We start from the raw sequence: 23,279 nt of genomic DNA on the forward strand, positions 1-23,279 counted from the left end.
TTTGGGAAGCCACTGGCTGGGTCAGGTCCTAAAGAGGAGGGGTAGCAAGTGAGCCTGGCGATGCTGGCTGACGAGAGCCTTTCGGCCCAAACCAGGAAGTCCACTTTCTCTCCCCTCCCCTCTTCACGGGAGAGCTAAGGAATTCAGGAGACCCCAGGAGGCCAGAGCAGTGGAGGCTGAGCCTGGCTGCCTTGGGTTGGAAGTGGGCCGGCATTTCTATGACTTTCTGTGCCACATCAGTCTCCTCTAGTTTCTGTTCCTGAGTTCTTCAGGTTCAGTCACCATGTTGGCTTCTGCATAGATGCCCCACGTCACCCAGAATTGGAGGGAAAGGCGACAGTGTTCAGAGTGGTTGGCTCTATGTTGGGTGTGAAACAAAGAGAGATTTTGCCTTGTTTTATTTTGAAATTTGTTTTATTTTATCCTGCTTTCTACATTTCCCAGTTTTTTTTTAATGAGCATGTAAAATGAAGTAAATGGAGAAGAATGTTACTTCCTTCATTGGGACCCTTGTGCTATAAGACAGTCAACACCCACAGATAGAAGTTTGCTTTCTTTTCCGTATATGTAGTTTGGTTGTTTTTTATTTTTTTAAAAAGGAGATGGTGGTAAGTCATATCACTTTTATAGCTATAGAAACTGAAATACAGGTAAGTTACTTTCCCTGAAGAGTGATCTCCATGGAGAGAAACAAAACTAAAAAGTAATCAGCAAAGATAAGAAATTAGAGGCATACAAGGAATACAGATTTTTCAGGTGAACATGTGATGTTGTGGGATTTGTAGAATTTGCAGGATTTTGTAACTCTGATGTCATTTTTTAAATTCCAAGAAGAAAAAGGAATCCCTGTCTGTGTTTGTTTGTTTTTTCAATTAACTGTGTCATCTGTGAGGAACTCCAGGATTTCACAAGTGTTGGGAGTTAGTCCTTATGCTACATTTGTTCGTGTCTCATTCCAGAAACACACCTCGGACAGTGTGATGACATATTCATTAACTGTAATTTAAATCATTGTTGAATTCCAATATAAAATATGCAGACTAGGAGATATTAACATTAACAAGTTATATTACCTCTGATTAAAGACATGGAAAGAAAATGGGCTCAACCTGATTGGCCAATTGAGTGCACTTGCCACATTCACTGGCAGAGGGGTGTAACTCTGCTGTATATGTTAACAGTGATTCATGCTTAGAGACACTCTTTGACCCTGAGAGTCATGATTACTAGGCAGCTTCAAAGAGTTGTGTCCCAACCCCAGCTGACAGGCTGTAGTAGACATGTATATTGGGTTGTATATGTTTATCACATCATGCTATGGAATTCAAGAAATCTTTAGATCAATTTGTCAATCACTGCTGCATTCAGAAAAAGAATTCCAATTATAAGAAGAATGCAGGTTGTTGTGAAACCGAAATGCAAAAGTGTACAGAGTAGAAGGTAACGGACCCAGGAATCCCAATAAAAAACATACATAAATGAGCATAGCCAGCTACTTGATAATGAACCTGAGGTAAATTGGCAAGTGGAGTTGGGTAGGAGAGATATTTCTGGGGTAGACTTGGGAGGACTTGATCACGTGGGAAGTGAAGGAAGGGGAGTCGTGAAAACTGATGAGTGGTAAGAGCAGTAACCAGCAGACAGGTGTAGGAGTGGGGACAGGATGGACGTGCAGGGGAGGAAGAATATTTTCCCTCTGCCCTTCCGGGTTCTTGGCTGAGACCCTGTAATAAAAGACAGGTTAACCAGAGAGAAGCAAACAGAAGTTTATTAACATGTACGCCTCATGTACACATGGGAGAGACCCAGGGAAATATGAAGAACTCCCCAAGGTGGCCTGGAATTCAGCATTAAATACCATCTCCATAGGGAAAAGGGGAGAGGGGGTGTAGGCCTCAGAGGGGAGAGTGAATGACTTTTAGGAAAGATGAATGAGCGCTTAGAAGAACAGGTGGAGGTATGGTAGCTTGTGACAAAGTCTGCTGAGTGTGGTGTCCATTCTCTAGTCTCCCCTCCTGTGATGAAAGTCAACATCCTCCCTGGCTGGTGAAACTCCCGGGGAGGGAATTTATGACAACTGAGCTCCTTTTGGACGATCTGTCTTTAAGCAGAAAAGGGGAGTTTGGAGAAAGCCTGTCCCTGCATTTGCTGTTTTTCACGTGCCCACAGTTCACAATGAGCCATATCTGGGGTGGCATATTCTGCTAGTCCTCAGGGAGCAGAACAGAGAAAGGAGGAACGGGGAATTGACAGCCATGCAAGAGCAGGGGCACCATTTGTAGGCACCTGTCGTGTTAGGGCTGCCTGTCCTTCTGACCCTAAGAATAGAGAACCATACACAGTCTTGATGTCTTTGTGCCTGTCATGCCAGGGACACCTTTGTTGACAGCAACAATAGTTGAGAAATGGGTGGGCTGAAACCCCATTGGACTAGAAATGGTACCCATGGTAACAGCAGAGTACACCCCAAGTATATAAAGGGAGTTTTTCTGCCCTCCGCCTGGTGGGCACAGTCCTCTCAGCCAGGGCAAGGGACGTAGAGGCCTAAACTCCTGGGCAGTATGGGTGGCCTCTTCCATCAGTACCAGCTCCCAGCTCAGGATCCACAGAGCGGCCCCCGGGTGCTACTAGGCTGCCAGGCACTCAGTTGGCATTCCTCCCGTGGGCACAGTTCTTACTCCTGGTGCAGCAGGTAAGGAGCAGAGCCCGCAGTGGGGGGAAATGTTTGTACATTACCCTCTCTCTTTAGTGAAAGAAACAGAAATTCTTGAAACAGGAAGTCTGGCTTTACGGCTTATCACTCAGTCGCACGCTTTAAACTGTTTGTTACGGGCCAGGAGGGCTGAAACATCCCCTTAGCGTTCGGTAGGATCCTTCCTCCCCGGCAACCTCCACATTGTCTTCCTCTCTAACGGGCCGGCGGTCTGGAGGCTCTGCGCCACGATCACCCTGCCGGCCAGCGCGGGGCTCTGTCTGCTTCCTGAGGCTCTCCACCTGCTTTGTTCTGCTTGGCAAGCGAGGAGTTAAGGAAGCTCCGCACCGAAGCCCTTCGTCCACCAGAAGGTCCTGAAGCAAAATTGTCTGGGATCAGATAGTCGCAGGCCGTTTCTCTCACTATGGCCTCCCTGAGGCCAGCCCAGGAAGATGAAATGCAGCCCAGTTTTAACTCTCTAACGTCTGACTCTGGCTGCTGTGGCAGGTTGATCTCGTTCAACTCCTACTGAAATCCTACTTTCATTCCTCAGTATCCGCCAGAAGCTTCAGCTCTCCAGCTTCTCACCCACTGACAGTCCTGTGGCCGCTGCCCATCACGGCGTCTTTATTTATGAAGCGCACCAGACTTGACGTGGCTCCTTCGAGCTGCCAAATGAAGCCGTTTTGTCTCTCAGTGTCTTGTCTCCACATTTAAAGAAGAGTCTTTCACAGAGCAGAAAATGATCAATCTATTCCTGCTTAAGTGCCTTTCTGGTTCTTTTTACTATTGTTATGATTAGGCCTCTGTAGAAAGGAATCAAGACAGTGGAAACATTTTTATAAAATGACACTTTATCTCTGTGATTAACAATATAATAAACCATAAAGGCTCTGCCATGGTCATCTGCCTCTCCTGACACCTTATTGCTTTAATAATAAAAGCTTTTTTATGGCAAGAGAATAAAATTTTACTATCCAGGCAGTTTAGATAAAATGAGAAGATGTGTTTTTGGCAGGATAAAGGGCACATCTGAAACATGTGAGGTCAGCCTGGGTTTTATGTGAGCTCAGTTTATGTAGAACACGTCTGATGTGTCTTCAGTCTGGTGCCCTCCTGAGGACTTTATCCAGCCATTTAGAGAACTTTCAGTGGTCAGCAAAAAGCCGATTAAAGAGTTCTGTGTTTCTATCAAGTACGGAGGATCACCGCTGAAAAGCAAAAATGCCCCAAACCTGAATTGCAGATGATTCGTGGGGGAAAGTACAAACTTCAGTAATTTATTACCATCCCAATTTACAAACAGAATCATTAACTATGTGTCTTGATTCTGAGCCAAACCCTGTGTGGTTTAGTGAATATCGTTGTACTTTTATTCATAAGCTTATGTCTCAAATGATTAGATTCTGTCAGTGACAAAAGTTATATAAATTTTTGCATAAAGATGATTTATATGCAAGCACTACAGTTTACCAATTAAGGGGTTTCATTATTGTTATGCCATAGAAAAACAAATATGCTATCTTCCCTTCCGTTCATCACTGTCAAGCAGTTTTTGCCGAGCAGCCCACCGTAGTCGAAGAGCATAACGTTGAACAGAAGTTTTCTAAAACTCCGTCAGAGCTTCTCTGAAGAAGGGATGATTAAGCAGAGACCTGAAGGAAGCCTCAAAGTGAAGGAGATGAAGAAAGGCAGGGCTGGGGAGGAGAGCTGTCCTCTAGCAGTGGGAAGGGCACGTGCCAAGGCCCTGTGGTGAGGGGGAATTAGAGCTCATACCTCCTGGGGTGTTGGGAAACTTCGGTGAGATCATTCCAGTGGGGCACCGGTGCTCTCGCTGATGGCCTCGTGCAGTAAGCACTCAGGTGTTCGTTACGAGCAGCTCTCATTTTGAGGCTGTCTACACAGTGGTATCTCGAAAGCCTGCATGTGACCTTTCTGCTTCTCCAGTGGGAATGGGGACAGTGACACTGCCTGTGATTTTTCTGTGAGTCGTCTCCTCCCTCTGTGCCATTCCTCCCTCCTGCCCTCCATATCTGCTAACTCCCTACTGGGTTCTGCCCAGCACCCTCCTCTTTTATCCAGCCTGCAGAGTTGTTCTGCATCAGGCAGCACTTCAGTGCGTATCTCTGTCCTGGGGTCTCTAAGAAGATTCAGTGGGACTTGTAAATGGCACTGATGAAGTTACTCAGGAAGCTGGGTGTGGCCCCCAGCACTGCGGGCATTTAGAAGGTGTGAGACACAGGGAATTCCCTGGCGGTCCAGTGGTTAGGACTCTGCGCTCTCGCTGCTGAGGACACAGGTTCGATCCTTGGTCAGGGAACTAAGATCTCGCAAGCCCCGCGGTGCGGCCCAAAGAGGTGTTAGGCGCGGCCTTTCCTCTTGGACCTTCCTTTGGTCTGGCTCTCGGCTTGCTGTGATGCTGGGTCCTCACTGTCTGACAGCCTGCCAGAGGACCGGCTGGCCTCCGCTACTTCATCCTCTTCATCTTCCACATCCTCTTCCCTTAGTATTCCCTCCCACAAGCCTGCTGCCTTGAAAGGAAAAAAAAAATCCAGTGAAACTCTGAGGTGCACCTTATTGAGACTCTCATGGGAGGTCCTGGGGAACTGCCTCGAGCTAGCACCTTGATGCTGGTTTGCATCCAGTTCATGGGTCCTGAGCAGGGTCCTGACTCAGCGGAGATCCCTTGGATTGCTTTTATGCGTGAGTTTTGAAAGCAATCATACACAGCAGTGCTTGAATTACTAAGATGCTTGAGGACAGTCTTTTGCCGAAATACCCAGAGGAATGGAAGCATGGTTTGATGCCAACTTCAGAGGCTTTTCACATCCTCCAGTGGGCATTAAGCAGATTAACAATTGATTGTGTAGAGCCTTCATCCCTCCTGTTGCTAGCCCAGGAGGCCTAAACTAACCATTGTGTGAACATCCACAATGTTTAATGTGTTAGAGCTGGGGATACGGATAGCACCCCAAATGTCCATCTTGTAAACTCTCTGGGCACATAATTATATCAACAAGTTTAATCAACAAAAATGCACTATAATCTTATAGTTGGTAAAGAAATGAGCAAAGGCCCCTTCCTACACCATCCATCTCATCCAACACACACAGAGGCTGCAGGGTCCATGGCCTTGTTTGGGGACTGAGGGCGTGGGGACTACATGAGGCTGTCTTGGCACTCTCACTGCGGTCTACCCCCTCCTGCCCCCTGAAGTCTAAAGGTACCCCATCTTGTATCACGTGCATGTATTTGCTTTGGTTGTGCACCTTGCATGCTCTCAAATCCTGGAGACTAATTACAGCCTTCTGGTTGATGGGGGGGGGGGAAATCCTAACTTCCACCTCCTGCCATCATCATTTTCTTCCCTCTCCACCTGTTTTGCGCCATTTCCCCAGCAAGTTCGGCAGGTCCTTTCACCCTCTTCCTCTCAGCTCACCCCAAAGAATGGAGGCTCCACAAGGATGGCAGGAATCTTTTTTTTTTTTTTTAATCCACAGCTGTATTCCCAGCTCCACCCTCGCCTGGCACGTGGCAGGCACTCAACCAATATTTGTCCAGTGGATGAATGTTTTGTCAGTCTCTCCAGAGACTGGAGTCTTCTAGTGCTCTTTGTGACATATTCTGTACCGTCACCCCACACGTGTGCAAGCTGGCTTCACTCCATTGATTGAGAGAATGGAGCAAGTCTCACCTTACCCGTAGCCCATAAGACAGCGGAGTCCCAGCCCCTTGGACTCCCATTTCATGTCCGCCAGAAGTCAAAAGACCTCTCTAAGATTTGTGCCTGTTCAGGGATGCGGGTGAGGCCCAACATTCTTAATGCTCACTCTACCTTCAGGCTGTTGCTCTTCCCATTTCTCAGCCCTGCACTGACCCAGACGTGAAACCCAGCCACTTCCTGTGTGTGTGTGTGTGTGCGCGTGCGCGTGTGTGTGTGCGCACCCACACACATTCAGACCATTCACACCAAGCGTGGTGAAGGTCTGGACATCCCAAGCAAGGCTCACATCACACGCCTTACGGTGGATATCGCACAGTAGCGTATGTGGTCCTCCCGCTTCTGCAAGCTCCTTTGCTCACCCCACTACTGGTGATTTCTCCCAGCCGCTTCACCCTACACAGCTCCCAGCATTCTCACTGACTCTCTCTCTTTTCACCTCCTTTTCTATAGGGAATAAACATTCAAAACATTTTCTCAGGTAGAATAGCTTAGCCGTGTTGTTATAATTTGGGCTCCTGACTCCAAATCTCTAGGTTCTCACCTTATCTCCCTACCAGCTTATCCATTAGCCTTGTTTTTCTAAACTAACATAGAACTGCCCTCTCCAATCGCTTGTGGCTACATTTGTGAACTTGACAGGAAAGCTAAGTATACCTCATAATCACAGAAGCACAAGCCTATTGACTTAACTCAGCATTTCGTACAATTAACGAATATATGCTGGTTTATGAATAGATGATCTCTGGAAAGAAACACAAGAAACTGGTGACAGTGGAGACCTCCAGGGAGGGGGACTGAGTAAACTGGGACAGAGTTTGGATAAAGACTTCCTTCTCGCCGTACACCTTTCTGTATCGTGTATTTCCTGTGTTTAAAACACACTGACATCGTATGTGTTTAATGTCAATAAATAAGGTACAATTCTCTTGATACGCTAGTTACACCAAAGTGGTTGTAGCCAGTGACCTAAAACCACATGCGTCATGGGGAGAGCTGATGTCTATGCCTGATGGATTAGGCTTCGAGCCCAGTTCTGGAGTGTTTGCCCTTCCTTGTTCACGTCAGCTCTTTCCATTAGGATTTCCTGGTTGGAAAGAGCCAAGCTCTTCAACACACAGTCCTTACTGTCCACGTGTTTAGGTTACGTCATTTGGATGAGGAGACCCAAACTCCTAGAGATACATCCCAGGAGCCGCTTCGTACCTTGACAAATACTACAAAATATTTCCTCTGAAGGGGAAATATATTTTCAACACACTTTAAATTTTAAGAATACATCTGATGGAGAAAAAAATGTACATCTGTTGGAACAATCTGAGTAGTAATAAATAAGGATGTTTTAAGGATAATAATTGCAGTGTATTGAAGCACATTAAATATGAGTTCACAATTAAACTATAAAAACAAGCAAAAAAAAATCTCATTGGTTACTTTTGGAGGAACCAACTATCGTTTTGAAAACTGATAAATAAAAAGAGAGAACCAAGCATTTACCCTGCCTATGCAAACTGTACTTCATGATAACCAAATAGTTGATCAAGGAAAATTCCTCTTCATGGAAGTTTTCAGTAAATAAACCAAGGAGTGAGAGAATTTGAATATCCTCATTTCTCAAATCCTCTTGATCTAGGCAATGATCACCAATAGCTGCTAATATCATAAAAAATAGAGATGTTCTTTGTATTTCCTGTACATTTATTTTGAGATGTATAAAGTTGAGTACCTTCAGGTTTAATTTTTTTTCAGGAGCAGTATTTATAAGTGTGTCCTGTCATGTGTCTGCTGATGGAAGTACATAACATAATTTCTCCTGAAATAAAAAACAAATCTGAATTTAATCAAATTTCTGTATCTCATAACGAATTTATAGAAGATATAAAGGAATGGGTTACATAATACCATGGCCGTGGAGTCAGCAAAATTCAGACCTTGGACAACTCTACAGGACCTGGTTTCTTTACCAAAGGGAGGAAAAAGAAGAAAGAGAGATGGGAGGGAATGTATAGATTAAAACAGATTTAAGAGGCAGTCAACAAATTGTCACAAACAGACCTTATTTAGATCCGGGTTCAAACAAACTGTTTAAAAAAAATGTATGGGGCAATTAGGAAATTTTGAATATTGAGTAGATATCTGATAACATTATTGTTCATGTTTTTAGGTATTATAGTAATACTATGGTTATATTCCCCAAAAGTCCTTATCTTTGAGATACCTTGAAATATTATGGTTGAAGTGAAAATTTTTAAAATCTGGCATCTGTGCTTATTTACACATAAAAATCTAGGAAAGGATACATAAGGGATTTGTGATGATGTGTTGATACTGCAAGGGGAGCGAAGAGTCAGGATGGGAGAGAAATGAACTTTTGGACAGAAAATTATTACTTTTGCAGGTAATACCTTTTCAAAGGACTAAACAAAAATATATTAAATATAATGGAAAAAAGTTAATTTAACCTTGAAAGGCTTATCTGGGGGAATGAGAAGGCATAGACTCATTATAGAGCATGTGGATGGATTGACCCAGAACCGTATTTCTCAAAGCTCTGCATCAGCATTGGGCCCACCTCTCTCCCTCCCAGCCCAAATCTGGGAGAGTGAAGCAGAGACATTTGAGAATTATAGGCCTTGATAACCTGAGTGCCACCTTTTAAATACTTATTATATTGTTTTGGAACTTCAAAAATTCATAGGGCAAAAATACTCCCAAATTGAAATTCAAAGCAGTGCAATTCTGAAAGTCTGAAAAGCCTTTTTTTTTTAGATTTGCTGACAATGATTTAATCAGCAGATGTCACTATGTAACACTGGGAGCATCCCTTCCATGTTGCCTCATTTTTGGAAAGGCAGAGTCTGCTGCTGGCAATGTAACATAGAAATATTTATGGTAATCTTGTATTTTGTTTAATGAAAATAATTTTTCTTTTACTTCTAGTGCTTATTAAAAGTTTATCTTTGATTAAGCATTCTTTGCTTTTGTTTTTGTTTTTTTTCCCCCAGCATCATTGACAAAGAAGTTTCATTAATGGCAGAAATGGATAAAGTTAAAGAAGAAGCCAGTAAGTAGACACATGGTTGTTTGATTAGGAGCCTCCCAATCAGAAGTAGTCCATAGGTCAGATTGCCAATGATACAGATTCTGAGTGGGGTCCAAAAGGATGGAGTAGTAGCACCCACTGAGCGGAGGGCAGAATAGGCATGCAGCAAAGAATAGGTGCCAGTTGAGTTTATTTAAAGTCCAGGGAGACTTTTGTGCCTACAGAGGACTACTTATAGTTAATTGGGTTTAAAATGACATTGAATGTAGTATTAAATCTTAAAACATAATTTTTTATGCCTTCGCACCCTACAAATCTGGCTATACTACTTATGCAATCCTTTTCACTTGTTCTTTCAACTAACTCAAGTTTACCAAATTAAGTTCCCCGAAAAAATGTGTTCTATTTGAAAGTTACTTCAATTCCCCTTAACATTTTGAATTACATTTGTAAATTTAATATATCTTATTTTTTTCAAACCCTTCGGATACCTGACAAGGCGAACTCACAAACCTAACCAGCAAAGTATTCCAAGCTCTTAAGCAACTCTTATAAGATTAATAATTCAAACTTAGAGATGTACTAAATGAAGTTCTCTTAAAACGCTCCAATTCTGTTTACAAACTCAGCCAAATTCGCTAACACCTGCCAACTTAACACCTCAGAAGAAAATCAGTTACGTGTTTGAAATCACAAGCGAGATTGCGTAATATACAGAATAGTCTATATTTAAATAATGAACACACGCAGGCAATCTTGATCATTGCAAAACTTTTTCTGAATTTAACACAAAATATTAGTACTCTGGGTTTGATTTATCTTACTATTTTTATACCTATTTCTAAACCTTTCCACTGCTGTAAAGTTAACCCAACAGCCATTAGGGTGGATTTGCCATCTCAAATAGGCTGAGGTTCATGGGTTGGAAATTTCAACTGAGACAAGATTGCTCAGTCAGATTCAACGCAAGTGTACATGCTGACCCCTCTTTTATTTTTAAATTCATCTGCTATGTTAATGGGAGCCCTAAGACCATTTTTTTTTTCTTTTTTTTCCCCTAAGACCATATTTTTCGGCTGGGATTTAGTTTTACAATCCGTATCTCCTAGGCATTTTAAATTCTTCATCCTTACCCAAATATTATCTCATAAATTGGATAAATGGCAGTCTGCACCCCCAGCCAGGTTTCAGCTAAATTCCTTTACTTTTGACTTCAGTGCTTTCCTTTTAACAGTGAAGGATCAGACCAGATTCTTCATTCTTTTAATATTTTTCTTGCCTGGCCCTTGGCCATAAATTCAGTAGTTATTTTATGGAAAATAGCTATCATTATTTTCGTTAGACAATTTTTCCAAATAATTTTAAACAACATTTTAGAATCTAAAATACAGCAGGTTTTATTAAATAAAACTAAATGTGATCCAGGGTTAAGCTGTGGAATATATAGATAGTTACACAATTCCTTTGACTGTGAAATTATTTTATTTTATTGACATTTGTTGATTTCTTCAGTAGCAGTAGATTACCCCATGACTTGGGATCTTCCCTGTTTCTCAGGTACAGCTTATTTTCCCTTTTCAGTTTCATATCCTAATGATAAAAATGTAACAGCCAACACAAACACAAATGTTTCTCTAGCACCAAATAGAAAGTTACTAGCACATCACTTTCTCAGAGTTTAACAGAGGGCCTCAGATTTCAAGTGCTCATTCTTCCTTCTTGGGACAGTAGTATTCAGTCCCAAGACCTGTGGAATTTGGGCATCTCTGGAGAGCATCCCCATTTTTAAAACTCATTCAATCAGTAAACATTGACTGTGTGCTTCCTTGTGTGCTAAGCACTGGCAGAGAGAGGGACAAACGAGCAAACAGATGAATCTGGGACCTGCACTCATGGAGCTTTCAGACTAGCTGAAACGGCTAGCTTGATTGACAGGGTTCCCCTAACTTCAGGAATCGGTCCTGGTTTAGAACTGCCCAGCGCCCTGGGGAAACCAATTTGCTTACCTTGGAGGTGAACAGAAAGGAAATCAAATCCAGGTTCCACCTATTTACTGGCTGTGTGACATTGAACTATTTTGTGAATTTCTAAAGTCAGGCTCCTAATCAGAAAATAGGGCAAAAGAAGAGTGTCTGTATCAAATAGTTATTAGCACAGTGCCTGACACGGTGTGTATAAAAAGAGAAAAGCTCATCTTAGTAGAGAGGTTAGTCCAACCCCTCAGAAAACAGAGGTCAGGGGGGTTATGCAGCCTCTCTCAGGTGACACACCTATGTCAACCATAAGTCTTCTCCATCGATAGAAAGAACCATTGAATTTCTCCCCACAAAGTGCTGAACTGTCTTTACAACCACCATTTTGAGCTTCCTTATCTATGGTCTCAAGAGTATTTTCCACGTTTTCCATTTCCTGCACATGATATAAACCATATTTCCCCAATTATAACATAAGCTCCTATATCCCTCATGGCACCTAACACAAAGCTGAGAAGACTGTGGGTACTTCATTGTATTTCTTAAAAGAATTATTGTAATTAATTCAGTATCTACAGGCTGTGGGATCCAATATTAGTGAACGTGAACGTAATTGCAACAAGAGGGATGTATATTCTAGATAAATATATCTCACTTTAATAATAGTATTTGTGGGCTGCCCTGGTGGTGCAGTGGTTAAGAATCCACCTGCCAATGCAGGGGGACATGGGTTTGAGCCCTGGTCTGGGAAGATCCCACATGCCGCGGAGCAACTAAGTCTGTGTGCCATAACTACTGAGCCTGCGCTCTAGAGCCCATGCACCACAACTACTGAGCCCACATGCCACAACTACTGAAGCCCACGCACCTAGAGCCCATGCTCCTCAACGAGAGAAGCCACCACGATGAGAAGCCTGCGCACTGCAAGGAAGAGTAGCCCCCGCTCGTCGCAACTAGAGAAGGCCCGCGTGCAGCAACGAAGACCCAGTGCAGCCAAAAATAAAATAAATAAAATATATAAATTTATTTTTTTTAATTAAAAAGAATAATAGTATTTGTAGTTAGGGTTTTTAAGGGTACTATTCTAAACAATTCACATAGGTTATTTCATTCAGTTCCACAATAACCCTGTGAGGGGTATATGATTATTACATTTTACAGATGAAGAAAGTAAGGATGCTGTGGTGCTATGATCTCAAACTTTGCCTGCCCAGGGAATTGGAGGCCTAGACAGGTGTGTTCTCAGAGTGTCAAATTTACTAGAGATGGGAAGAAAACATTACTTTATGTTAACAGGAACATAGATCTATTATGAAGTAAAATGCAAAATTCACAAGAATTTTTAAGGAATTAAAAGGATTTCAAAGAACCTTTGTGCTTGAAGAGCTACTTGGGCCCCAGATTCTGGCCCCCCATCCCCCAGGATTTCAAGTATACCCTCTGCTAAGACATATTATTCGAGAAGCCCTAAAATTTTCCATGGTTCAAGTAATAAGAGCAAGCTTCTAATGTGTTCCAGAAACTTGAAGGAAATTATAAATCCTACTGAGCGAATGGATTTCAGCATACCAGATACTACATAAATAATACTAATCGAGTGTTGAATGCAGTGAAAATCTAAAGCCATATGGGTCTGTCTCCCTCTACAAATTTCCAAAAGGATGGTGCTTTCAAAACATACTTACTATTCTATTTGAAATTAGAGGATCAATGAATTTTAGGAAGTGATCTGTTTCGGTTTTGCTTTCTGTTTCTGTGATTGATGTTTTTGAGGTGAAAATGTTGGCTTCCCCCCAGAGAATATTGGCTTTTGATCTCAAGTTTTAGGACTTTTTCATAATGAAAGTCTTTGAAATGTTAATGAGACTATATGTAAAACTCATCCCAACACTTGCTGATGCAAAGTGTTCATTCCCATGCACATTTGCATGAGTGTAAACTCAGAATTTATTGGTGATCTTGCACCTGCATTTCTATTTTAGGGCCCATTTATATCTATTTCTACAAAATCTTTTGTTTGGTATGAATGCTCAAATTCTACTTAATCAAAAAGAACAATTACCCCTAATTGTCACCAGTCCCACAAATGATCTGTTAAGAAAAGTCAGATCTGTTTATCCATGTAGTCACTCAGGGTCTGTTGACCCCTTTACTAACTGCTCATCAAAGCTGAGCCCTCAGCATTCTTATTTATCTTACTTTGCAAGAGGAAAGTACCTCATTTCATCTTCCTGCTCAAGAATCATTTTCTCATTCTCCAGGCTTTAGTCCCATCCATATGTTGAATTATAATGGGAAATAAATAATCAGTCAAAGGTATGAGTCCTAGATATTCTCAAGTGGCCCCTGTAGAAAAGGAACTTCTGCCTTTCTTTGCATATTCCTTTTAAGTAATGCATCGATTCATTCTTTGCATATTCCTTTTAAGTAATGCATTGATCCATTCGTTGGAATCGTTCATTCAGCAAACATATTGGGCACTCACTGTGTACCAGGCCCTAGGTATCCCAGACACAAAGAACTAAATGTGCAGTTTTTGCCAGGACTAGAGATGCCTGCTGTAGCCAGAAGTAACAATATTTTAAAAGCAACCAGAAATCCAGCTTTTGAATGGAATCACTTAACTTTCAAGTGTGGGTGATTTATTTGTAAAAGTAATGTGTGGACCAACAAAATATATGTACCCTGTCACTGAAAGTGATAGCTGGCTACCTTTTTGTGACCTCTGGTCTGACTGGGTAACCTGGGACATCACTCAGTAATACATTTTCTACGTTCAGATGAAAATTCCTTTCGCTTCCATCATCAGGACAAGTTTTTCACTAGCTTTTCTGCACTCTGAAATGCTAGCAGGCACAATTCAGTCTGCCTAGCTACCTACGCAGGGGGCGTCCCGGTAAATAATTAAAGCGTGATTAGAGTAGTTTGGCAGATGGTTAGGCTTTATGAGTTATAGATTAGTTATTTTATTGACATCTCAACATTGGTATCAGCATAAAAAGATATTTCTCATCCTGTCTGAGGAATGGCTTCTGGTTTGCAGGAAATCTTAACTGTTGATTGACTCTGAACTTCTTCTGGGGCTTCTGAAGCAACTATTTTTGACATTTATAAATTAAGAACTCTTAAAGTCAGAAAGCACCTTGTTTGGGCATTGGGCTGTGAATCTGGTCTAACAAAGCAGTTGACCCTTGTCCAGCCAAGAATGGAATGTGAATTCCACGTGCACATCGTATTAGTTAGGTGGACTTTTCTTTTGTTATAACTCAAAATCTTTGTCCAAAAGAAATGAAGGCAATTCATATGTGACTGGAATGAGAGAACTGCAAATCTTATCTATTATAAAATCAAACTTCTTGTTTAAATCTCACCCAGTGTATTTGTATTCATTGCCTTTGAGCTCCATGGTCTTTTAGGAAACACACACACACAGACAATTAACCTGTGGGCTCCTACATCTACTTGAACCTTGAGTAGTTCATCTTGACAGGTGTGTGAAATGTGATGCCGAGAATTCCCTTGCGACTTCGCTGCATGTGCAGATGCTAGAGTGCACATGAATTCAGCTTAAGCAAGCTTTGACTCACCCTTGAAATTTTTCCATTGTGGACACTTATAACAAAAACTCTGGTCTGCAACTTCTCTCTGGTTGCAAAATGGAAACATATCTGCAGAGTAGCAAAAGCAGAGGCATTTTTTAGCTCACAAAAAGCTAATAAAGGAAAACTTTTATGTCATCTTTCAACACAGCTAGTTGCCCTAAAGGAATATGTGTTAAAGTTCAGAGGGTCTGATGTTGTTAGAATTTGATAGTACAGCACATACAGAATAATGGTTTTTGCTGAGTGGACTCACTGTCTTTGCATTAGCATTCAGATAGGATTTTAATGGGTTTTTTTCTTCTTCTTGGAGATAGTTGTTCTGAGTAATGCACAAATCTAAAAGTCCAAACTAAGTAAGTGAGATCAGATGCCAGTGGGGAAAATGAAGACGATTGTGGGTGTACAGTGAATCAGAAAGGACCGTGTTTGGTTTGGGGCTTGGTGGATAAAAACATAAGGAAATGAGTGGTTGGTGATGAGCATCAAGGGCCAGCCCAGCTTAGTGACCAACTCAGAAAACAGCCATGGCCCAACAAAGCGATCCGTCTGTGGAGAGAGAACTGATCCAAGAAATTAGGTCGTTTAATATGTTTACATCTTTGGCCTTAATGTATTATTCCTTCTTATCTGGCAGTGGAAATCCTGACTGCTCGTCAAAAGAAAGCAGAAGAACTAAAGAGACTTACTGATCTAGCCAGTCAGATGGCAGAGATGCAGCTGGCCGAACTCAGGGCAGAAATTAAGGTCAGTTCTAAAATATCACAGCCTGAACCCTGAGCCAGAGTTCTGATCCCCATTACGTCTGTTCTGCATCCATAGAGTGCTGTTCTCTGAGGATCTAACATCAGACACCCAGCTGTCTTTCACAGGGTTGAAATCAAGAATACAGAAGGGTTAAAGAAACACCTAGTCACTATATTTAAGTAGACTGTGTGTTGAAGGGCTATATCATTACAGAGGAGAGGTACAAGCTATTCTTTTAGCCAGTGGAACTGACCCAAATAAAATGTATTGAACCATAAATTATAGCTGGGCAGGGGAAGATTATTTTCACCATATGTAATTTATGCATATGTATATAAACACACACACATGTGAACACACACTAAGTATGAACTTAGTATAACAGTAAGGATTCTAAAGAATGAACAATATGTGGAGACTTCTTTCCTATATCCTTTTCTAGCTTACTTGCCCTTTTATTGAGAATACCACCCACAAATATGTATTTAGTGAATTTCTTTAGTTGCACGCAACAGAAGCTGACCCTGGCTAACCTCAAGAACAAGTAGAATTGGAAAGGACATGAGGGTAGCTCACCAAAGCAGAGTGTGCTCTGAAGACTCCAGGTTATAACTGGGCAGAAATGTTGGCAGCAGTAATTACCAGACACTCTTCGGGGCACCATCAGAGTGAGTGACCTCCAGATGTCATCACACCTTGGGCCACCCCACTGGATTCAAATCCCAAACAGAGAGATTCTGATTGGCCTCCACTTGGGTCACATCCACCATTTGGCCAAGAGAGGTCTTGATTGAAAGACCCACCAACGCTGTGAATCTTGGAAACCGCATTGGGGTACAGTTACCAGAAGGAGAAATTGTTAGCAGAAAGGCAAAAACAAGTATCTACAACAAAATAGGAAGTTACAGTTTATACATTTTCCCTTATCCTCATTTTCCCCAATACAGTAAACATACACACATGCACACGCACTCCAGCTTCTGACCGACTTCTGGGAACTAGCATACTTTGAAGTCATATTTGTTGCTAGCTTTATAAGTGGGATTGTCTGCTCATCCCAGCATAACCACTGGTTGGGTATGGTAGAAAGTGGCAAGTGAGTTTGGTCCCCTCCATCCTGGTTAGGCATAAAAGAGAGCCCCATGGGGATGAGGATTTCCCCTGAAGGTTCTGAGAAGTTCTGTAGGTCTTTCCCTTCTCACCTGCTCTCCTGGTCTTTGTTTCCTCCAACCCAGTCAATTGCAGTGGCCTCCTGACTAGTCTTTCTGCATCCACTGTCTCCCTCCAGCCTGGTCATTCACCCTGAGACCAGAGTTATTAGAGCAGGTCTGGTCTCCCCCACTATGGTCTCCTCTTCCTTTCAAAATAAAATCCACCACTGGACTCCAGTATATATTTATTATGGCCACTGCTAATTAGTTTCAGTAGAACAAAGCCCTTCGTCTTGTGGACACAGATGCACTTCTAATGTCACAGATGTTCCCTGGTCCCAACGGAGATTAGAATGGGGAATGGGGCTGGTTGGCAGAACCCATCTTGATACCCAGAAAAACATCCTGGAAAGCCAAACAAACAAACACACACTTGTTTTGATAAATATGAAGTTGCCAGCTTCCTGGTCAACTGAAATCCACTCATCTTCCAAGTTTCACTTCTACCCATCAAAATCCCACTCATCGTAAAATGGTTGATAGCACAGGCTTTGGAGTGCAACAGTCCTGCTCTTGCAACCTTGGATAAATTACATATTCTCTTAGATTCTTAGAACCTCGATTCCCCCTTTGTAAATTACAGTTAATGTTAGTACTGACTTCATAATAATGTGATCAGCTGAAAATGAGATTATCTGTTAAGAATTTGGCCCATGTCTGGTAAGTGTTCAATATTTTTTTTAATGTTCCAGCTAAAATGCTTCCTCTTACATAACTCTTTACCCATTCCCCTCAGTAGGAAATAATTTCTTCCTCTTTCATATTCCTAAAGCACCTACTACATTCTACGTTATATTGTATCTTGTGGTATCTGTCTCTCTTGCCATGTGGGAAACTCCCTGGTAGATCACAGAGGGACTGACTTATAGTTATTTCTGTATTGCTCACTCTGTCATCTACACATAGATCTTAATTTTAAATGAACTGAAAAGTAATCTCTTTCCCACTTCCTTTAACAGCACTTGAAATTCTACCATTCAGGATAATGGTTTCTAGTTATCGATACTGAAGGCTTTTTGGACTTCCTGGTACCCTATTAAAATGGAGACGGACGTCTAGGAAGGATGACATGCTTTCTCATGAGGAGTGATACCTTAGGAGGCCATTGGCCAGATTAGGAAGACTGCCAGAAGGCAATCCTGTAATTTACAATAGGACAGGAAGTGCTAGAAGGAGGGCGTGGGGTGCTAAAAGGTTTAAGTAGATGAGTCCAGACACACATTTTGCCTGTACAGACAGGACCCACACGTGTTTCCCAGAAGAAGAAGGTGACCGTGCTCCAGGCAGGCCAAAACCAAGCCTGCTTTAACAGAGCCTCCCAGTGACAGAGCTGGCATGCTTCCCCACCTGGGGATGCTTTCACGTCATCAGTGGTGGCGGGAGAGCAGAGAATGGATCAGCAGCATGCCTCAGTCATTTCGGCAATCATGGGTCTCCTGTCTCTTCCCTACAGCACTTTGTCAGCGAGCGTAAATATGATGAAGAGCTTGGGAAAGCTGCCCGGTTCTCCTGTGACATTGAACAGCTAAAGGCCCAAATCATGCTCTGTGGAGAAAGTGAGTTTTGCATACTTGCTAAATAATTCTGTGTGCATAAGCCTGGTGCTATTTGGAGTTGATATCAGAAATGTCAGGTGTGCGGTCCCCCAGGGGGCTAAAGTGAGGTCTAAAGAGATTTAATGATCTAAGGTCATGACACAAGTCGCTAAAAATGTCAAGATCCGAACTTCGAGTCTTCAAATGCCACTGCCCCATCAGTAAATCCCCAGGATTTATTAAGCGGAACAGAACAGGTCAACTAGTTTATATCTTTCGCAAACTTTCCTTAAGCACTGCCAGATCAACTGCCTCTCTGATTTCAAACTGCCTGGTTCTATAGAGACCTGTTACAGGGAGAGGGAGTCTCCCTAACGAGTCTGAGAACAATGGGCTACTGTCGTGAAGGGCCCAGCTGTCGTGTATGTGTGTGTGTGTGTGTGTGTGTGTGTGTGTGTGTGTGTGTGTGTGTGTGTGTGTGTGTGTCACACACGCTGCTCAGCAGTGCCTGACTGAGCCTCTCCCTTAATTAGAGCAGTTAGCATGCAACAAAATTGCCTGATCCTTTTTCCCCTGCTCCAGCCCACCCACCAGGGGAGGTGGGAATGAGCACCAAAGTGGCTTCAAGGACGCCACAAGGAGGAAGGAACAACTGGTGAAGGACATGGAATATCTACAGCCTCGTAGTGAGCTGAAAAATTGAGATTTGGCTTCACTTTTTTTTTTCAAAGTGGAAATTGCATTTTTGTCTGAGTATAAAAAATATAAGCTTGATCTAAAAATTACAAACTATATAAAATAGAACATGACATTACTTTTGTGGCCCCATCACACTTTTTATGCACATATATCTACTGTGTAAATTATACAGTATACTTAATTATACTACATCATTTACTATACTATACAATATACATATATAGTAAGAGAATTTGCTTTTATCATTTCACAATATATGGCTGACATTTTTCCATGTCAATGTATTTAACCCGTAATTTATTTAAATATAATTGGCATAATCAGTCCCTTGATTGTGGACATTTAGGCTGCTTCCAGTTTTTCACCATTAAAATAACACTGCTGTGAGCATCCTTGCTCGCATATCTTTGGCAATTATCTGAATTTTTGACTGCATTTCTTTTAAATTATTTTTTTTCTATACACTCCCTCCCTTATGAATCTGCCCCACTTGCCATTCTCCATCCCCAGATTTTGCCTCACCTCTAAAAAACCAGGCTATCTGATTCACAGTTGGAAATGTAACTGCCTATCCTAGTTGCCACTCCAGGCTGATAATGGGCGAGACCCTGATGCCAAGTGACTCTGCCACCATCTGAGGAGGGGAGGGCGGTGTAGCGTCACCTGCTCTCCTCCAGGCACTCCAGTGCCATCTAGTGGGAGGAACCATCCCTTACCGAATCCCAGGTGTCCACATTGGAAGCCAGCCTCCCTTGTTGGAGAAAGGAGTCCTTGAAAGGCCCTTTTCTTCTCAGCTTTGTTGAGAGCACATGGAAAGCCCACAGCTACTGAACCGGAAGTAGTAATGACCCCTGTGAAAGTGAATCTAGTTAGCAAAGAGCTGCTAAAATCCCCTCGTCATGTTGGGACAGTACCCGACGTGCCATCACACCTTACCTGTCAAATGAAGGGACTAGAGAGTCATCCCTGTCCTTTCCATTTCTAATGTCCTGTGATCCCTATTCACACTCCAAATCCTCAGGAAGAATGCTAGGATTAAGTCTGATCCAACACAGGTAGCAGAGAAAATTGCTTTTAAAAACTGGTGACAATTTTTTAAGATTCAGAGGTCTTGCTGTCCAGACGGGCAGTCAAATTCTGGTGAACTATGAGAGGAAAGTCATGATTATGTCCTTAAGTTGATTCCCTCCGGCCCTGATTCAGCATAATCACACAGAAACATCCCATCAAAAACCACCCCTTTCAAAACCAGTGGGAAGGGTGATAATAAAAATTGAACAGACCTGTCCAAGCCCTGCCGGGGATCTGTCTGATTAGCCTGCGTGGACTTTAGCATTGGAATTGTTGTTAGCATTGGAATTGTTGCAGATTTGCAGTGGGGCTGTAGAAAATGGAGTTGATAAAAGGCCAGATAATGTAACTCTAATGGAATATAGAAGATGCTTTGGGGCATCTTTCGGGCCGGCAGGCATGGCCGTAAGGTCAGGGGATATATACCACCCCAGGGTGACAAAATTCCTGACACCTGGCATCACCCCGTTCTGAAGCTCTCAAAATATTGTGGCTCTGACCAGCCAAGTGTCCGTGTACCTCTAGGTTTTTCTGCATCTCTGCAACACCAACGGGTCTAGGGATATGACAAGAACGGCAAGAACAGGTTTGGTAATGGGGAACCCAAGAGGCAGAGTACCTTTGTGGACAGGGCTGAGAGGGCACTTTGGGGTTTCATTATCCCTCTTCCCTGGTGGTTCTTGACCTAAGGCATAATATTAAAGGTGCTCAGATCTGTCTCATTTCCTACAAATGTCTCCCAACCTGAATGATTATGCTATTCAGTGATTCTCACAGAAGACATTTGGTGGTCTCCAAGCACCTAGGTGCTTTTTCAAATGGTATCTTTCCAAAAGAAAAACAAAAACTTAATGTTTTTGTGAAGCTCCTGCCAATTTCTCCATCTCCTAATGGGTTACCAAGGCACAGCCCCTAACACCAAGTGCTTTCTTGTTGCAGTTACACATCCAAAGAACAACTATTCCTCAAGAACTCCCTGCAGCTCCCTGCTGCCACTGCTCAACGCTCACACGACCACCTCTGGGAAACAGAGTAACTTCACCAGAAAATCATCCAATCACAACAAGCCCTCCGAGGGTAAAGCAGCAAACCCCAAACTGGCGAGCAACCTTCCCAGCACCTCTGACAGCTCTCACCAGGCTGTGCCGGCTAATAAGCAGGTAAACTGCTCCAGGGAGGCCACCTTGCCCTGCTTCCGGGAGTCCCGCAGACCCTAGTGCATTGCCTGGGCAAGAAACCACTCGTTTGCAAAGAAAACAGCCACCACTGGTCACACCCAGGCTCCGCCCACCCCCAGCAGCAGCCCGACCTCCAGAGCCTCCTTCTGCCAGTCTGGCCTCCCAGAGCTCCCCCGGTCCCATCCAGTCCCCATTTCATAGGCGCTGTCCCCTGTGGAGGAAGTGGTCTTCACACACTTGACAGCATCAGCAAAGAGTCCACCTAAATGAGACGGTGCTTCTCATGCCTGAGTGCCACCCAGGTCCTCGTAACTGGCCCACATGTGGAAGGGACTCACACAGACATGGGAACAAGATTCAGAACCTGGCCACTGACACCGTTAGTGAGAAGAAATCTGGCATGTTTTTTATGATCCTTTAACTCCCATTTATGTCTAGTTTTTCTGTAAGAGGCCAAAGTTAGTTCAAACTGCACTTTCTTCTCTTGGGCTTTCAGTAAAGAGAATACATTTCAAAATGACATTATTAATTCTTATCTACTATGACCCTTAAAAATAGAAGCATCCAAAAGGACAGTCTTCTCTCCTTCTGCTTCTCCACTATATCCTTGAGAAGTGATTTCCTCCTTATCATTAGAGAATGACCAAGAAATGGGTTTTGATGATTCAGAAGCTGGGAATGCTATAAAGACATTTTTCCTGAGCTCTCAGAAAGAGAGCTTGAATAAAGAGACTTTTTTTTTTAACGCATTCCAAAATGCTGGTTTTCTAACAAGTGCCCTGTTGGATTTTGTGGTCTTGGTCTTTTAGAATTCTCATTAGTGACTGTGACAGGCATTTCTCTGGCCCCAGATGTCTTCATGAACTTTAAAATAGCACTTGGACAAGGAGTATTTCATACAGTCATAGATTCAAGATCATAACCAGATCTGTTTCACTTGTCTAAATACAGCTTCATCGCTTTTTTTCTTTGCTTATTATTGTTTTTTTTTTTTGCGGTATGCGGGTCTCTCACTGCCGTGGCCTCTCCCGTTGCGGAGCACAGGCTCCAGACGCGCACGCCCAGCAGCCATGGCTCACGGGCCCAGCCGCTCCGCGGCATGTGGGATCTTCCCGGACTGGGGCACGAACCCGTGTCCCCTGCATCGGCAGGCGGACTCTCAACCACTGCGCCACCAGGGAAGCCCCACTGCTCTTTTAAGCTCGAGGATTCTATCAGCTTGACCTCATTTGCATGTTGTCACATTCTTCTGGGGTGTAAAAAAGCTTACCTGTGACTTAGAGATTTGGTTTCCCTGATGTCTACTGATGTCATCTGAGGTTTGTTGGCATCTAATACCTCTTTTTTTTTTTTTTTTTTGGTAGAATGGGTCTTCTAGCCAAAGACGAAGATTTAATCCGCAGTATCACAACAACAGGCTAAATGGGTCTGCGAAGCCCCAGGGCAGTGGTAATGAAGCTGATCCGATGGGGAAGGGCAACAACCGCCATGAACACAGAAGACAACCACATAACGGCTTCCGTCCCAAAAACAAAGGCAGCACCAAAAACCAAGAGGCCTCTTTGGGAACCAAGACCCCCGAGGCCGCAGCCCATCCGGAAAAGCCCCGACGAAGGCAGCACGCTGCAGACAACTCAGAGGCCAGGCCTTTCCGGGGAAACGTCTCCAGGGTTTCACAGTGCAATCTCTGCCCCACGAGAATAGAAGTTTCCACAGATGCCCCGGTTCTCTCCGTCCCAGCTGTGACGTTGGTGGCCTGAGCTAGGAGAGGAAAAAAAAAAAAAGCCGTTTTCATTCAGTTTCTGTTCCC

General features: G+C 43.0%; 1 protein-coding gene across 4 annotated transcripts in view; it reads left to right on the forward strand.

Annotated features, from left to right (window-relative positions):
• Nucleotides 1–23,279, forward strand: part of SPATS2L (spermatogenesis associated serine rich 2 like) — a 143,942-nt gene extending 120,663 nt beyond the window's left edge. For all 4 annotated transcript variants that reach the window (XM_082841658.1, XM_082841656.1, XM_082841659.1 and 1 more), the window contains 5 exons: nucleotides 9,419–9,477; nucleotides 15,666–15,775; nucleotides 18,440–18,542; nucleotides 21,231–21,451; nucleotides 22,834–23,279. In XM_082841658.1, coding sequence (XP_082697784.1) covers nucleotides 9,419–9,477; nucleotides 15,666–15,775; nucleotides 18,440–18,542; nucleotides 21,231–21,451; nucleotides 22,834–23,229 — 889 coding nt within the window. In that variant the 3' untranslated portion in view covers nucleotides 23,230–23,279. The remainder of the gene's footprint in view (nucleotides 1–9,418; nucleotides 9,478–15,665; nucleotides 15,776–18,439; nucleotides 18,543–21,230; nucleotides 21,452–22,833) is intronic.

Source organism: Leucopleurus acutus (assembly GCF_964270905.1).
Source record: "Leucopleurus acutus genome assembly, chromosome: 6".
Classification (NCBI taxonomy): domain Eukaryota; kingdom Metazoa; phylum Chordata; class Mammalia; order Artiodactyla; family Delphinidae; genus Leucopleurus; species Leucopleurus acutus.